This window comes from Electrona antarctica (genome assembly GCF_951216825.1).
Source record: "Electrona antarctica genome assembly, chromosome: 13".
Taxonomy (NCBI): domain Eukaryota; kingdom Metazoa; phylum Chordata; class Actinopteri; order Myctophiformes; family Myctophidae; genus Electrona; species Electrona antarctica.
The window spans coordinates 19,020,518-19,039,196 of NC_136794.1; the positions used below are offsets into that span (position 1 = coordinate 19,020,518).

An 18,679-nucleotide genomic window follows, 5' to 3' on the forward strand; every position below is an offset into this window, starting at 1 on the left:
TCCCCAGGAGAGAATACTGTTGTGATAAAACAGATTCAACAATAGTAAAAGGCATTAATAAATCAAATTTGCCAAAACTATCAACTACAATACCATTTTGAGTAAAGTCTACAAGTCCAAGATATTTTACAAAAATATCTCTTTTTTTTCTCTACAACAAATAAAGTTGATATAGTAACTATGGCATATGCCGATGAAAAGCTGCGCACTAATCATGCATGATACATACAGTAGGTCATCAAAAAGTCAAATTCATAGACTAATCTAAATCAAACCACTTTCCTGAAACTAAATGACTTGTACTGAAAACCTTTCAAATGTGTGACGTGGCTAGGCGACTTTATTAAGGCAAGGACATACTGAGAAGTCAAAACGGCTTAGGATAGATCTACGTGAGATTGGTAAGATTGTTGCCTGGTCAAACCAGCTTCTGCAAGCACAATGAAGGTGATCCTAGAGGATGCCCCAATGGAGCGATGACCGCTGTGCCACCATGGTTCATTCGGGTCATCTCTCAGTTCTGCAGTCGCTTATGTCCATGCACACACGTCTTTGTCATTAACATGTTTTCTCATAACACCTTATTGTGCATAGGTAACAGCTGTCTTTTCTACGATGATGATGGGGATGATGATGACATGGAGTACGTAGCAGTCAAAGTGCTACCACAGGGTTATCGTTTGTTCCATATTGATGAAGCCTGGGTTTTTACGAAGCTCCCAGTACGTGTTGTTGGAGAACCACCTCTCCCTCTGATTGGCATCCACCACTTTCCTGTGATAAAAGAAACAGAAAATGGGTTTTCAGAAACATGGTTAATAACTAATAAAACTGTGAGATATGGTTGCTTGTATTTCCCTGCTATGGCAGTAGTTCTCTCAAAGTGGGATCCAGGGACTCTCACAGGACCCTTAGTTTAGTCTGTAAGTCAGTATACAAACTTAACTAAGTGGACCCGTTTTGTTCCGTATGCATACTGTCAGAGTTAAATGGGGTTCTGACTCCTTGAAATTTTGAAGAGAACCACTGCCCTAAGGGAAATCGGTGGTCTTATCCAGTGTGGGAAACCGCAGGTGGTCATTACTTGAAGAAGCGGGGCTGGTGTTTGATGTTGTTGTCCTCGTGCCACTTCCTCCTGGCCCGCTGTAGATCCTCAATACGCTGCTTCTCTGATGATGCCATCTCTAAGTTCCCCTCCTCCAGATACCTGTATGACCAAGACCGTATTAGTGAGTGCTTATCAGCTCATCTGTAAATAAATGACAAACAGTACATATAAATTACATCTTTAAACTGTTTGAGCTCCAGTTCATCTATTGGCTTAAATATGGATCTTATAAGCCATAATAACAAGGATTAACATGTTATTTCACTTGTACTGCAGTTGTCAGTTGTCACCAGATCACTACCAATTCCAAGTTCTGTCAGCAGATGGCAGCAAAATACGGCCTCAACCCATCATGATTGCTTTACACAAATTCCCATCCTCCCCATTGGCTGTAGAGTGATGGAGTGTGGATTCAAGTTTATAAGAGATTTCTTTAATGCTTTTTCTGCCTTTATTGATAGTATACAGTATATAGACAGGAAATGGGGAGAGAGACAAGGAGTGGCACGCAGCAAAGGTCATCAGGATTGGGAGTTGGACTCACAACACGCATTGGAGCCTAAGTGTCCGCCTCGGGCCAAGTTTGTACCTTTGATCGGGTCGGAATCGGGCATCTGTAGGCGGCAGTGCATCTTTCATCTCGGGACAAAGCTCATTGAGCTCAACGGCAAACCTGGTGAAGCCGTAGTACATTTCATAGTCTGTAGGCATGGACCCTGACAAAGAAATACAAAGGAACAAGGAAGAACAAGAAAATAAATTATGGATGTATCACATACATTTCTCATGTTTATCCTCTTGGCATGGGGAGAGAGTATGTTTTGCACTCCGTCCGTGTGTGTGTGTGTGTGTGTGTGTGCGTGTGTGTGTGTGTGTGTGTGTGTGTGTCGATGTGGTCGATGCCAAACTTTGCACACACACTCCCAGGATGCCAACGATGAACCTCTGCCTCGTTTTCCAGAACGGACTGTTATAGTGCCACCATGAGGCAGCTTTTCACATTTTTGAGGGGCGCTAGCCCCTCCTATATACAGGTTTAATGTTTGTTTTTAGTTCAATGTTTGTTTTAAAAACGCCATTGACAATGAAGGGCCAAGCCCAAATCTAATCCAGCTGTAGCAGTGGTAAATGGTATGCACCAGCAAAACAGCATGGCCTGCAGATACAGAAGGGTGGTGTGTGTGTGTGTGTGTGTGTGTGTGTGTGTGTGTGTGTGTGTGTGTGTGTGTGTGTGTGTGTGTGTGTGTGTGTGTGTGTGTGTGTGTGTGTCATAGTATTCCATCTGTATTCCATATCTCTGCTGTCGGGAAGAAACCACCTAACTCCAAAATGTTCATTTTTCAGGAAATGAAAAATATACAATTTCAGGACATGAAGAAAACCTTATATTTTTAAAACAAAGCAATACTGCCTCATCAAAGTTTGTATTGTGACTTTATACATTGTCAATGACTTGCATGAGACGGGGAGGTGTGGTGGAGGTAGCTGCTTTAGCAGACAGTTTGAGGTTACAATGGAGTTAAGAAGTTTTGTCCGAAGCACTCTTTTCCACTTTTTATTGGTTCAATATTTCTTTAACCAACACACAGACTTAATGGTTTTCAATAGCACTGATTTATGCCCAAAAAATAATAATCTAAAACCTCAAAAATTGAGTTAGGTGGTTTCCTCCCGACAGCAACTATATTATGTTTCTTCACTCATTTATTCAGGTGTTTCCTTTAATTTGTCACCAATCTGTATTAAGTGTGACTCTGAATAAGAAGCTAATGCTTACCTGGTCTCCAGACGCACTTAGCAGAAGGCTGGACACCACAGTAAAGGCCCTCGTGCCATTTACCAAAAAGCCTATGGACAATTTTACCCTCTTGATCCATGACAAACCCTTGAAGCTCATTCACACTAGAACTCCAGTAGTTTCCCTAAAAGAGACAACCGCTGACATCTTTAGGAATTGCCATTAATAATTTATCCATTACATTAAAGGGTCAATGTCATAAAAAGACAAGTGCGTAAATGATGGTAGCTACGGTACATGAGGCCACATGACACGTGAATAGAGGTTATGGTTTCAGCTGATACTTAATGCCGTGACATGAGAGATGGATACCTTGACAAATGTGAGTTTACAGAGGCAGACGCTCCCCTTGGTGTTTCTAATGGTGATCTCGCCGTAATGTTCAATCCACCGTCTCCCACTGAGGATGTTGTGGACACAGGTGGTGACTTTGTTCCATTCATAGTGATCCCCATAGCTACAGAAACACAAAGACAATATCAGTTAATCAGCTCTGAATTGTTGCTCCTATAACATTTAAAAGAATATTTAAAAAAGTACAATGAGTCATCACATAAAATACACAAATATTCACAACCACTGTCCTACATAATCTCATTGCATATTCAGCAGTCCCCAAAACATCAGGGAGTCTCCAGAAAAACAGAGAAAAATCACTTTATCCCATTCCCTGTGTAATATGTGTTACATTCCCTGTGTTTGTCTAATCAAAAAAGGCTGAGCCATAAGCTGTACTATTTTTGAAAATCTTTGAAAAACTATGGAAAGATTTGGAATAATTTAGCCTTTTTCTTTATATATATCATCTCTTATCAGGATTCCTGGCACAAAATATTGATTTTGAGATGAGGGAACATAGGGTGAGGGTCCATATGCATATGAGGGTCCTTGACATGAAAAGGTTTGAGATTCAAGAACATTAACAACGAGAGACGGGGTATCAGCAGCATTCTGTTCAAGGCAGGGTTGCCAAGTCGGCTTGTTTCCCGCCAAAGTTGGCTTGTTTTTTTCCAGAGTTGCGTTTTTTTTCCAGGGTTGCAGTTTTTTGGGCTTGTTTTGAATATCAAACAAGCCAACATTTCTTTGATGTATATACTATAAATACCCATAGGTTTGGGGGGAGTATGAATCACATTGAGTGACAGAATCGGTCTGGTATCTCAACTGTGTGGAATAGTATAATAAATGACCAAAACATTCATAATTATAGACATACATAGAATTTATAATGATAATGGTATTATATTATATTATTGGGCTTGTTTTGGCTTGTTTTTTTCGAGGGAAGATTTGGCTTATTTCTCTCGCCAAGAGTTGGCTTGTTTTGGGCTTGTTTTTGGAGGTGGGTTGGCTTATTTCTCTCACAAGAATTGGCAACACTGGTTCAAGGACATTTGGACGGAGCACGAGGCTGTTAATGGATTCAGTGGTCATCCGTCTCTCTAACCTCCGAGTAACTCAGAGGAACACGATAGTTAAGACCTGATCCCTGTGAAGCCATATCCGAATGCTAATACCTCATGCTATAGTCTCAGTTATAATGGACAGTGTGACCTTTGAGATATTATCTACTTTCACCCTGGTGATCCTGCCCCCCACATTTAAAATAAAAAAATAAAAAAGTGATGCGTTGTGAGCTTGTAGATTGGCTACTTATTATAGTAGAACAAATCAGCCGAAGACAAAACATGGGCAGACAATTACCTGGGCAACATAACGTTGACTGTCCCAATCGGTACAATCTCCATTGATTTACCCCAGAATTTGTTTCTCCACCTAATATCTGAGGGGGGGGAAAATGTATTCAATGTAACATTAAGATTAACATTTCCATCATATTTAAAAAAAGATTTTGCACGAGGACAAGAAACATGTCCTACATGTGTGAATTGTAAGCTAGATACAAAGTAGGCCAACAGAAATCTCTTTTGATGGGCTGCCAAGCCAGTTGTCCAAAAATAAACACCATAATGAGGGAGGGAGGCAGGCGTCCTACCTTGCCAGAAGGTGAAATTCTTGGAGTCACAGTGGCACGCTGAAATGGGTGGGTGGTGGCTCACCTTAGAGAGAAGATGAAATAATCACAGTCTGACATCTGCTGTTACATCTAACAGTACATGTGTGAGACAACCTGCCGTCATGGAACCCTGTTCTGTTTCTCTTCAATGCTTTAATACTTTGATACACTGTGCAGTTTAGCTAATATATTGGAGGGCCCAGTGTTGGTAAGTTGGTAAGTAAAGGGAGTAAAGGGAAAGGTATTATTACTTTGGCCAGTAATGAGTAATTTAACTGACTAGAATGTTTTGAGTACCAATATTAGTTATTTTTCTCCAAAAGTAAAGGTCTCCACACACCGAGCGCGAATTCAGATTTTTAAGCGGCGTTTCTCCATTGGTTTTCCGAAAAACGCGGCCGGTGTGCAACCACCTTAACTACTTACAATTTTCTCACGCCTGTTGCTTAACTAACATGTAATGTGATTTGCGCGTGTTGGGAGGATTTACAGTACAGTTGGTGTTTCCAGCCTTCCTTTGAAAACAATGAAAACATAGGCTACACTGCGCGTTAAGGAAAAGAAAGTCCTCCGTGGACAGTGGCCACATCCCCCAGACAACACAGTGAGGACTCAGTGGACAGTGGCCACATCCCCCAGACAACACAGTGAGGACTCAGTGGACAGTGGCAACATCCCCCAGACAACACAGTGAGGACTCAGTGGACAGTGGCCACATCCCCCAGACAACACAGTGAGGACTCAGTGGACAGTGGCCACATCCCCCAGACAACACAGTGAGGACTCAGTGGACAGTGGCCACATCCCCCAGACAACACAGTGAGGACTCAGTGGACAGTGGCCACATCCCCCAGACAACACAGTGAGGACTCAGTGGACAGTGGCCACATCCCCCAGACAACACAGTGAGGACTCAGTGGACAGTGGCCACATCCCCCAGACAACACAGTGAGGACTCAGTGGACAGTGGCCACATCCCCCAGACAACACAGTGAGGACTCAGTGGACAGTGGCCACATCCCCCAGACAACACAGTGAGGACTCAGTGGACAGTGGCCACATCCCCCAGACAACACAGTCCTCAGTGGACAGTGGCCACATCCCCCAGACAACACAGTCCTCAGTGGACAGTGGCCACATCCCCCAGACAACACAGTGAGGACTCAGTGGACAGTGGTCACATCCCCCAGACAACACAGTGAGGACTCAGTGGACAGTGGCCACATCCCCCAGACAACACAGTGAGGACTCAGTGGACAGTGGCCACATCCCCCAGACAACACAGTGAGGACTCAGTGGACAGTGGCAACATCCCCCAGACAACACAGTGAGGACTCAGTGGACAGTGGCCACATCCCCCAGACAACACAGTCCTCAGTGGACAGTGGCCACATCCCCCAGACAACACAGTCCTCAGTGGACAGTGGCCACATCCCCCAGACAACACAGTCCTCAGTGGACAGTGGCCACATCCCCCAGACAACACAGTGAGGACTCAGTGGACAGTGGCCACATCTCCCAGACAACACAGTGAGGACTCAGTGGACAGTGGCCACATCCCCCAGACAACACAGTGAGGACTCAGTGGACAGTGGTCACATCCCCCAGACAACACAGTCCTCAGTGGACAGTGGCCACATCCCCCAGACAACACAGTGAGGACTCAGTGGACAGTGGTCACATCCCCCAGACAACACAGTGAGGACTCAGTGGACAGTGGCCACATCCCCCAGACAACACAGTGGCCACTCCCCCAGACAACACAGTGAGGACTCAAGTCATTTACCTGCAGAGTTACAGTGTCCCTCACCTTATTTGAAAGTCTATACAGTGAATGGATCTGTTGCACACACACACACATGCAGCTCCATTTCCGTATCTGCTCTAGACCCAAACTTTATTTATATAGCACATTTCATACAGCAGGTAAAAGGGTGTGTCTTAAGAGTTCTTAGTAATATATTACTTTTTTGAGCGGTGCACACAGCTCACGTTTTATTAGCCTATTATTTGGTGGTGGGGTTAAACTTTGTACTTCTTATTCTCATGAGAGCATTATTTTATTAACGTTCAATTGATCCATAGCGTGATCGAGGGACTCGCTTCCAGACAGAAGGGATGTTCAAGTTATCAAAGTGGTGCAACGCAACATGTTGTAAGCTTGCATATACAGTATGTTGTTCTTTTCCACGTTGGTTATTTTTTTCCTTCCACGTTGGTTATTTCCGGTTGGCTTTTATGGTGTTAAATGGGGCGTGGAACAATGAAACTGATCTACATGCACCCCTGGGTGTAGAGATCCGCACAAATCATGGCTTTGCACCCGCTTTCATGATTCACACTTTAGAATTGGCTTAAACAATATGCACAACATTTACGACCAGGTTATACATGAAATGTACAACCTGGAAGCACACTGAAGCACACTACCTTTTCAGCCGCGGCCTATTCTCACAGAGACCAAGAGGAAGACAGCCTATGTGGCTAAAACTAGTGTGTAATGGACACTGCGGGTTAATAGGCCTTCAACAGGATAAACTCACCTGTTCAGCGAAAAAACAAAGGCCCTTATCTTCCCGGATGCATTCATACGTCTCTCCGAGTAAAGGGTTGAAGGGTTTGCTTCCTGCTCTGTAGTAAGTGGATGAGTAGCCTGAGACAGCAAAAGCAGCGACTATGCACTGTCAAAGAGACAAAAGGAGACAATCAACAAACCAATAAAAAATGCACACGGCTTTGTACTGAATAAGCCAAACATTAGTATACATCAAGTGCTGAAGATGATGGATCTCCAAGGTGGACAGCTGTATTGGAGCGAGGTATCCACTCACAGACGTGTTTATTTTGGCTTGTCAGCGGCAATGTCAAAACATAGGAGTTGAGTGAATTGCCTTTTAAAAAATGTCATCGTAAGTTCACATACTTACAGGAGCTTGACATTTGTGTCAGGCCCGGAAGCCCCTATACATATGACAATATGTTTTGGTTGTGTCCCCGTCTCTCTTCATTTTGGGGAGTCCGTGTTTGAGCCAATGTCACCCCTGTCCTAGCCTGGCCCAGCCAGCGTGCTTTCTGGTCTAGAGGGATGGGTGCGCATGGAGCAAGTGCTGGAGAATATTGGTTTACCGATCGCGATCACCGATTAACCATAATTAATACCCCCCTCATCTCGTCTTTGTGTTTGTGAGATGTGACTGTAATTTGTGATACTGTAGGTTGTTTGTTGTAAAGGTTATAAAAAAGGAAAACCTGTATTGGTGATAAGACACTCTTTATTGGCCAAACCCATAAGAAAGGCTGTACAGAAGGAAACCCAGTTGACCAGGGCCAGCCAGCTCTGTCCTTGGTCTGCTCTTATTTTCCATCTACACCAAATTTCTTCGCCGACAATTTGCAACGGCAGCGTTGCAGATTGGCTACTTTCACTAGGGTTCAAGTGGATAATTGCCTGTTGAGTATAGAATGTCTCCTGGAGAGATCAATTGGAATCTATTAGTCCTAGTAGCGACGCACACATTGGTCCACTACAGCACCTCTGTGGTAACAGAGTAGAAGGGAACACATGAGACCTCTTTATGGGCGACCGCAGTTATGTGAGCCGGCAGGCGCGTGGCGGGGCGATTTAAGTGGCAAATTGAATAATTAAACGGAGCCGATGGGCCTGTTCAGTGGTGGAAAAAGTACTCAAATGTTTTACTTAAGTAAAAGTATCAATACTGCAACGTAGAACTACTCCGTTACAAGTAAAAGATTAAAGTAAAAAGAGTAAAAGTACTAATTATGCAGAATGTCCCATTTTAAGTTTTCAAAATCGGCCATTTTCAAATGGCTGAAATGTATATATATAGCATTGAAGTGGTTAATGTATGTTTTGTAATACTAATCAAAGTCTACAAGTTACTAGTAACTTTTTCAAAAAAAACGTAGTGGAGTAAAAGTACAATATTTGCCTCTGAGATGTATTGGAAATTGAAAATACTCAAGTAAAGTACAAATTCCTCAAAATTATACTTAAGTACAGTACTTAGTTATACTTTCCACCACTGGGAGTGTTCATGTCTTTTTACCGTGCGTTTAAAGGGAGTGTTCATGTCTTCATCATGCGTTTACCATGTGTTCAAAGGGAGTGTTCATGTATTTTTACCATGTGTTCAAAGGGAGTGTTCATGTATTTTTACCATGTGTTCAAAGGGAGTGTTCATGTCTTTTTACCATGTGTTCAAAGGGAGTGTTCATGTCTTTTTACCATGTGTTCAAAGGGAGTGTTCATGTCTTTTTACCATGTGTTCAAAGGGAGTGTTCATGTCTTTTTACCATGTGTTCAAAGGGAGTGTTCATGTCTTTTTACCATGTGTTCAAAGGGAGTGTTCATGTCTTTTTACCATGTGTTCAAAGGGAGTGTTCATGTCTTTTTACCATGTGTTCAAAGGGAGTGTTCATGTCTTTTTACCATGCGTTCAAAGGGAGTGTTCATGTCTTTTTACCATGTGTTTAAAGGGAGTGTTCATGTCTTTTTACCATGCGTTCAAAGGGAGTGTTCATGTCTTTTTACCATGTGTTCAAAGGGAGTGTTCATGTCTTTTTACCATGTGTTCAAAGGGAGTGTTCATGTCTTTTTACCATGTGTTCAAAGGGAGTGTTCATGTCTTTTTACCATGCGTTCAAAGGGAGTGTTCATGTCTTTTTACCATGCGTTCAAAGGGAGTGTTCATGTCTTTTTACCATGTGTTTAAAGGGAGTGTTCATGTCTTTTTACCATGCGTTCAAAGGGAGTGTTCATGTCTTTTTACCATGCGTTCAAAGGGAGTGTTCATGTCTTTTTACCATGCGTTCAAAGGGAGTGTTCATGTCTTTTTACCATGCGTTCAAAGGGAGTGTTCATGTCTTTTTACCATGTGTTTAAAGGGAGTGTTCATGTCTTTTTACCATGCGTTCAAAGGGAGTGTTCATGTCTTTTTACCATGCGTTCAAAGGGAGTGTTCATGTCTTTTTACCATGCGTTCAAACGGGTCGTCCGTCTCCGCCGCCTTGTCCAGCAGCTCGCTGTACTCCAGCTCCTCACACATGTGCTGCAGGGTGTTGAGGGGTTCGTTGAGCTCCACGGGCATGGACACCTTGGACAGGTCCTTGCCGATGTTGTTCCTCAGGATGTTCCACAGGTTGATGTTGCTGATGTCCGGGGAGGGCGCCGGCATGCAGTTGCGCCGCCCGTTGCGGAAGGCACTGCCAGCGAAGTCCCCGTTGGCCACTGTAACGGAAGGACACCAGCCTCATGAGTCATGACTAACTAACTTTGTCCATGCATGGTACTTGGCAACACTAGACAGTTAAAGTGTACAAAGTTCCCCTTTAAACTTCTCACATGGTTTCATTTCAATAAATTATCGAATTATCCAATGGCAAAAGAAAAACTGAAAAAGGGGTTGACACACAAACGTCTCAGAAGCACTTGCCCATCCGTAAACTAAAGATCATGTTCTACTTGCTCGAAGATCATGTCCCCTTGCTCGAAAAATACAAACTGTGTAAGTCTAGGATCGTGAACAGGGAGAGGGATATCTCTGCTGCATCAAGCTACACACACACACACACACACACACACACACACACACACACACACACACCACACACACACACACACACACACACACACACACACACACACACACACACACACACACACAGACACACACATCCACCCGGGACAACTACAGACACATCAAACGAGTATTAGAGAAGTGAAAGACATCACTACTCAGTTCGCTGTTGCTCACAGCAGGTCAGGATAGATAGATCAAAATTAATGTATTTTTTTCTCGCTTGTGCGGCGTGCGCTTGCTCGCGTTGCTGTATGTCAGTGATGGTAAATGGTAAATGGTGCATTTATATAGCGCTTTACATAGATTGTGCATTACATTCACCCATTCACACACACATTCATACACCGATGGCGACGGGAACCATGCAAGCCACCAACCAGCACATCATGGTGGTGATGGAGATTGAGAGTGCAATGTGAACAGGACACCAGGACATTTGATTGTTTTTATTGGACAAATATGTAAATCTCATGTTGTGTGAATAGTGAACAGAAGAGATCGCTTCTGAGTCTCTAAAAATATTCCACAAAGAAAGAAGGAAAGAATAAAAGACCCTGCAAAACCCCACCAGAAAATAAACTCCCCTTGCCAAACTATTTTGCTTACTTGCCCCGAGCAATAGGTCAACCCCTGGTATCAGAATTTGTATTTTTACATTTCTGTATTGGTACTTTTAATTAACCCATTTAGACCTGAGGCCGATTCTAAAAACGCCTTGACCTAAGTTTTCGGGAAAAACTTACTTAAACTTAAAGTTACAAAAAATGTCAAATGTATGTTGCTAACTTGCTATATACTGTATATAGCAACAACAACCCCAAAAGGGGTTGCCGGATTGAAAGGTATAGTTATGTCCGGTCTAATTAAAGGGACACACACCAGGGAACCAAAATGCCATTGATCCTATGCAAGGAGATATACCTTATTGTTGTGTATTGTCTCTGCGGCAATGTTTGCACGTTTGATGATGTGATTTAGGTTAAAAATAGGCAAAGTATCCGAGTACTTATTCCACCTGCTCTGACACATCTAGGGATATTTACACTCTCTGAGTTACACAAAAGAGAAAGGAACACCGAGGATAAGACTTTGTACTGGAAGATCCTGAGCCTCTCCTAGAATACATTGTACACGTATAGCATTCATAACACCTTAGTGCATCTCTTGGCACAGAGCAACCCTGCAAAGTCAAGTTCCTCACTGACAGGTGAACAATCCAGTCCTGCGCGCGCTTGTGTGTGTGTGTGTGTGTGTGTGTGCGCTCGTGTGTGTGTGCGTGCGTGCGTGCGTGCGTGCGTGCGTGCGTGCGTGCGTGCGTGCGTGCGTGCGTGCGTGCGTCTTCAAGGTGTTTTAATGTCACGTGCAAAACAATACAGCAGGTAGCAACATTGCAGGCAGTGAAATCTGTGTAGGGATGTAGGCTACTGAGCATGAAGGAGTGGGATTGTGTGTGTGTGTGTGTGTGTGTGTGTGTGTGTGTGTGTGTGTGTGTGTGTGTGTGTGTGTCTGTGTGTGTGTGTGTGTGTGTGTGTGTGTGTGTGTGTGTGTGTGTGGGGCATGGCCACCTATATCCCATTAGCCCTAGTTCTGACAGGCAGAGAAGAATGCTGCATGCTGGTTAGATGGACATAGGAGAGGGGCCTACTTTGTCTGGAGACGTTATCGGTCACACTGGCATTGTCCTCTGAAATGTTATCGCTCACATCGCTGACATATGACTCATCGTCTGAGGCCTGTGATAGGAACAGGGACAGAGGAGAGTGAGTCAGTGCAGCAATGTGCTGCACTGACTCACACACTCACACACACACACACGCACGCGCACACACACACACACACACACACACACACACACACACACACACACACACACACACACACACACACACACACACACACACACACACACACACACACACACACACACACACACACACACACACACACACCAACACACTGCAGTTTGCCGATGGCTAGTAAACTGCAGTAGGCAGGCTGGCTATCGGTCCCACTGCAGTGATCATGAGATGAGACACTGCAGCATTTTCATGCTCTTTATTTAGCAAACAAAATGAGGCCACTGACATTGCCAAAGATAGAGAATATTGTAGCAGTGTGTTGTATTAGCTTCTATTGCAGTCGTGTGTGGCTGCAGGTAGAGGTTTAGCCAGCAGCCTGTTAGTCTGATGCCACTGATGCATTTCCGATGTGAGTAATCCACACACCACACAGTTCTGTGAATGGCTGGGGAACAGGTAACTTGATAGCTTGGAAAAAGTCCCTGTCACACGAAAAAGAGAGGGAATATTATGTGGCTCTGAGAAAGGCATAAATGGCCTTGGTGAGCGGCAGACAAAACCATACTCATAAAACAAGGGTTTATCCCTTAAAAACTGAAGCTCTAAGTCGCGAGGCGACTGTCAGAGGAGGAATGATGTGCTTTTATGACATGACTGGACCGAACTGAGGGATTAGACTCAAGGGTAGATTAGAAAGGGGCCCTCCAGATGCCTTGTTTTGTTGGGAGTTTCCATTGTGTGCTCTCTCTGGCTCTCACACTGTTCAAATGAACCGCTGACTAACTCCCACTCGGTACGACCATCAGCAATGCTTTATCCGAGTTCCCAGCTGTAGGACAAGTTTAACAGCCCCAACATCTACTTCCTCTGCAGTTTGCTCCTCATGGTCTCACCTCATTCTCTGACGAGCTGGCAGACAGAAGCACTTCCTGGGCATCAAAGAACTCTGAGACAGACTCCGACATGGAGAGCCGGCTCTCATTAGAGGCCTGTTGAGTCAGCGGGATCCCCATCTGTTCACCGGCCTGGGGACAAAAGCGGCAACTGCGTCAACCTTTCATTGCCTTGTCATGTGATGGTGATGGTGGTTTTAAAGACAACCAGTGTTTGAAAGAACACAAACAACACTTCAAATAAACGTAAGGAGTTTTTTATTTTTCCCTGTGTGCATCCTTGCCACAGAGAGCAAACACACATCGTCTTTTTTTTTTCATTAACGTTGATGTCAGGGTCAATATAATTGAATGATCTTTAAAGCTCACCTGCCAATGCATACAGGAAAGACCATCAGTCTTTGAGATTGGTAATCAATAATGCAAGAGACCAATGCGGTAAGCAATGTCTAAACTATGCGTTCCAGTTAGCTAGGAATGCCGGGCAGACTTAGAAAACCATGTTGTATCAGCAGCGGTGATAAGTGACAAATATAGGCCACGTCTGTGACTAATTCCTCTGTTACCTGACCACAGTGACCTACCTCATCAGGCGTGGAAATTATGTTCACACTGACCACCTGTTCAGACAGGACCGACTCAGAGTGGATGCGGTTGAGGCGGGTTCGAAGGTCTGTATTCTGGGAGAGGGCCTGGATGATGAACAAAGCCATTAGTCTTTACATTTTTATCCCATGATTTTGTACCCATTTTTCACCCAGTGCCAATTGCCTAAAACTGTAATCCTGGGGGCAACAATTTTTTTGTGACCTACCCTAGGGGACAGAAATGCCCTTTCACCAACCCCACCTAGGTGTGCTGATGACACAGAGATGAGAGCATGCCCCCCAGCGCCCACAGCGTCCCAGACGCCGGGACCTTCTAGCTGTGAGGCGATAGCACTATCGACTGGGCCACCGTGTCCCTTAAAGCTGTTTGTTTTGATTAATTCTTAGTCAGCTAGTTAGGCTTATTTGAACATCAGCAGGGTCCTCTGTAGCTACAACTAGCACAGTCACAAGCACCCTTTAAAGCCTCCGGCCTTTGCCAAAGTTATCACAAAGAACGTCCAATTAGGAACACAATGGAGATGAAGCAGCCGGCACATTTCACAGAAACGATGTCAACAGTTTGCAGAGACACAGTCCAATTAAATCATTGGGGCAAAGTGACAGCCCTGAGGAGCCGAATTAATGAACTGCGTGGCACACTTCTTTCTGTCCAATTACCATGAGAAAAGATGAGTTGACGTTCACCACGCATCTGCCCTTATTATCAGCTTCACGCACGCACGCACGCACGCACGCACACGCACGCACACACACTATTCATTGTATATCAGTGTGTGTGTGTGTGTGTGTGTGTGTGTGTGTGTGTGTGTGTGTGTGTGTGTGTGTGTGTTACGGCCAGCCATAATTAGGTTATTTTGTATTTGGTATTATTCTGTTGTTTCCTGTGTTCTGAGGTGGAGAGTTGATGAGAAGTGGAGGAGACCTGTGTCATCATGAGACTGATTACTGGAGAGTGATTGCTGTTGTGGGGAATTGGTCCTCGCCACGGATTGGCTGGCTCTGATGAGCCCTATGACACCAGCAGTGGATTGGGTGGTGGCCACACCCGATCTACTATAAAGCTCAGTCACAAAGAACTCTGTTGAGAGGACTGTCAGCTTCAGGGCAGCAGGGAATCGGTCCCCCTGTCCTCTCACCGCAACCTGCGACCATCCTGTCCAGTTCTTTATTTTGGGATACGTTTTAGTTTTTTAGGGTTTTTTCCTACTGTCACCAAGAAACTTAATGTCTTCAAAAATCCTTCACGTTTAAATGTGAAATGAGATCCCTTTCTTCTGGCAGTCCATCTTACAACATAACAAATCGTTCAGAAAGGCATATCATTCAAAGCATCTCCAACACCAGTATCCATCAAATTATGACCCATCCTCCCAATGTCCTTCTTGTGAGACAGTCAATGTTAAGCACACCATAAACACACCATAAACCTTAAAGCGGCACTGTAACCTATACAATATAACTTATACAATTGGGGTGATTGTATTTTGTCGCTTATTTTCCAATGCCGGAGCGGTTGCGCAAAGACCCGCCCGGCAGCGGGCGGGCAATTATTTGCGCGTGTATTTTTGTTGACAAAGTTGTAAATGTCAACAGTATGTATATCCATAACATAAGCAAGCAGCACGCTAGCAGACAATACACTAGTTCTGTCATCATTTTATTACACAATTACATTACCTGATCTTCTTAATTAAATACACTATAGTTTAAGCTCGTCACATGAAAAACTATACCGTCATATGCATACATCTGTCGCGTGAATTATCAAAACATTAGAAAGTAGCCGGCGTATCTGTGTATCAGATTGTGAAAATATAATAACAATAATACAATTATTTGTACAGAGAACTAGTGACAGAACTAGTGTATTGTCTGCTAGCATGCCGCTTGCTTATTTTATGGATATTGTTGACTTCTACAACTTTGTCATGAGTAATTCAACTAAAATTATGTATAACACACACAAATACATTGCATTAAATAGTGCTGCCGGGTGGGTCTTTGCACAACCGTTCCTGGATTTAGATATAGGCTATTTTGTCTCCCTGCTATATTGAGACATTTCGATCGGGTTAAAGGTCATGTCTCACCTAGACACACAGGATCTGACACGGATTTTGACCTGATGGTCAAGATTCAATTTATCCCCTGAGCATGCAAGCAGGCAGGCTCCATTAGCTCAATGGTAGAAATGTCAGCACTTGTGCAGGAAATCCGGGCTAGAAAAGGAAAGTTACCTAGTGCAGCTTTAATCTATGCATGTAGAATATTAAATAGTTTAATATGTTTACAGTTACGTTTTATTAAAGGACCACTTCACCACTTTTCAACTTCTCTTCCTATAATTGGTCCTAACTAATGTTCATGATAAAATACCACCATTTTTTCCTACTCAGTCTGTGTCTCATAGAAGGGCTGTGGGCAGTTCAGAAACCCGTCCACCAGTGACATCATCGATGGTGAATCCAAGCTAATAGAAACGGCAGGCTTTCTTTTCCTGAAAAGTTGCAATGCAAAAGTTGAAGCCATCCTTCTCACGATAATAATAATCAAAATATATTTTAAAACAATTCTTGTTTAAAAAAAAATCTGCCTATTGATGATGTCACTGGTGGACGGGTGTCTGAACTGTCCAAAGCCCTCCCATGAGACACAGAAAAATGGTGGCGTTTTATCATGAACATTAGTGAGGACCAATTTATGAAGAGATGTTGAAAAGTGGTGAAGTGGTCCTTTAAGCATCACCAATGGCAGGAGTGAGGAGAAGAGGCATTATGGGTAATGACGGCAGGCGGTGTATTACCTGTGACAGAGACTTCCTGAGGGTGTTGATCTGGACAGACTGGCCGCACTGCTCCTGGTCAGACAGAACGTGTTTGATCTTCTCCTTTTCAATGGCCACTGTGTTTAAGGCCGACTTCAGCAGAGAGTGGACTGCAAAGAGAGAAGACAAGAGCCGTACCTTTAGTTGAGTGAAAGCAGTGCACAGATAATTGCGACCCCCCCCGATGGGAACACCCAATAACATTTGCTTCCTTTTTCACTTTTTCTTTTTCCTTCTCAATTGCTTCCTTTTGCCCCAATTTAGTTGTAATTGCGAATTCCCTCTTGTACTTTAGTCCCTTGTGCATCATTCAACACTTGTGTTGCTCCAAGCATAAATTGGAGGCAGATGGCCGCAGATGGCCGCCCACCCTAGTGTCGGGTTCTGCTTGACGTTTCTTCCTAAGGGGGAGGTTTTCGTTACCACTGTCGCAATGTTTCTTGCTCTGGGTGAGATCTCTGTTGTTTCCCAAAACACTGACAAAGCTTTGTCGCTCTATATGTAAAGTGTCTTGAGACAACTTGTTGTGATTTGACACTAAAATTGAATTGAATTGAATAAATTGGCCTAGTCAGATCTCAGTCACTGACTGGGCTATGTTCCGAGTTTCCAAACAGACACTACGCTTCTGCTGAAAAGGTTGAGAACCACTGCCTTAACCAACCTGCAACACTAGTTTCCTCCCGCAATCAATTTTGTACGTAAAACCATAAAAACCTTATCTCTCACACAGAGATAGCTCTGTTGGTAAAGCAAACCGCCCAGATGGAATGAATGTGAGAACTGCATACATCTCAGTTTTTAATAAGGCTGAGTGATTACCTCTCCGTCTGCCTACCTTTCTGGGCAATGGTGCAGAATTCCTCCTGCAGTTTGATGTAGTCACTAGCACACACATTGCTGTCTGTCAGTCGTGAGACAGGTGTCTGGAAGTCCACTTGCTCAGCACACAGGTTGGGGTTGGAGGAGTGAAGGCGGACAGGGGACATGCTGGCAGACAGAGGGACCTACAGGGACAGCAGAAGATAAGAAAGGACCACCTCAAATATATAATGTACAGTATATGGGACACATTATTGCTAAAGGACATCTAATCTGTGACTGGCAGGAGAAGACTGTAAAGACAAAGGGCCAGATTTATGAAGGATATTTACACCCAGGTGTAAATAAAGTGCGTAAATGAGTGTGTATATTCCATACGCTCAATCTCACGTGTCATTCACCAAAGGTGTCATAATGGCTTCATATGTGCGTATCGCTGCTGTAGCAATTTTTTTGCCTCACAGTCACTGGGACTCGATATTTCCCAAGCATTTTGCACGGTTTCACCATGTGTGGTGCAACATCTCCGCCCATTTTACCTCCATAAATGGTAACTGGAAACTAACGTGATGATGTGGACAGATCTTCAAGCTAACAGCGCGTCGGTACCATAAGAGTTATATATAAACGAAACGGTCGGTACCAGGTTGGGAAGCACCGCATAGCAACTTGTAGATCAGCTTATTTTGACATGCGATTCCTTCACTCCTTGCTGAACGTTAATAACTGAAGTTAACAAAGTTACTCTCACATATAATGAGAAATAAGTTAATTATACAGTTCAACATCACGACCAAATGCTATTAAAACTATTTTGCAGAGGTAAATTCAGAGCTTTATTGATTACTGGGGGTGATTGATTCCCCCATCTGTCCCACTACATCGGATTTGGAAATCTGATAGGTCAGCCTGTCACTTGACTTGGAAATGGTCGTAGAAAACGCTCAAAGTCACGGCCCCAAAGAAATTATGAATTCCAAACGTAATGTAGAAACCATTGTAAATCTCGGTACGCTCAAAATATGAGCGTAAATTGCTTGATGAATCTGGCCCAATAAGCTCTATAGTAGATTGGCTGGCTGGTCGATGCATGTGCAATTTCGTACTGTCCTTCTTTGAACAAGGTCATGTATCATTCACCATGTTAGTGACTGATGTTTCACGTCATCACATGATGGTTAGAAGTCTAAAGTCTAAATTGTATTTC

At 43.7% G+C, this 18,679-nt stretch overlaps 1 protein-coding gene across 2 annotated transcripts in view; it reads right to left on the reverse strand.

Moving 5' to 3' along the window:
- Positions 1-331: 331 nt before the first annotated feature.
- The window catches only part of osbpl6 (oxysterol binding protein-like 6), a 42,496-nt gene continuing 24,148 nt past the window's right edge, over positions 332-18,679 (reverse strand). For both annotated transcript variants that reach the window (XM_079518373.1, XM_079518374.1), the window contains exons 10-23: positions 17,489-17,657; positions 16,630-16,760; positions 13,800-13,907; positions 13,216-13,347; positions 12,169-12,256; positions 9,918-10,171; positions 7,467-7,604; positions 4,903-4,966; positions 4,611-4,689; positions 3,219-3,363; positions 2,886-3,030; positions 1,698-1,824; positions 1,085-1,207; positions 332-774 (exon numbers count right to left, since the gene is read on the reverse strand). In XM_079518373.1, coding sequence (XP_079374499.1) covers positions 663-774; positions 1,085-1,207; positions 1,698-1,824; positions 2,886-3,030; positions 3,219-3,363; positions 4,611-4,689; positions 4,903-4,966; positions 7,467-7,604; positions 9,918-10,171; positions 12,169-12,256; positions 13,216-13,347; positions 13,800-13,907; positions 16,630-16,760; positions 17,489-17,657 — 1,815 coding nt within the window. In that variant the 3' untranslated portion in view covers positions 332-662. The remainder of the gene's footprint in view (positions 775-1,084; positions 1,208-1,697; positions 1,825-2,885; positions 3,031-3,218; positions 3,364-4,610; positions 4,690-4,902; positions 4,967-7,466; positions 7,605-9,917; positions 10,172-12,168; positions 12,257-13,215; positions 13,348-13,799; positions 13,908-16,629; positions 16,761-17,488; positions 17,658-18,679) is intronic.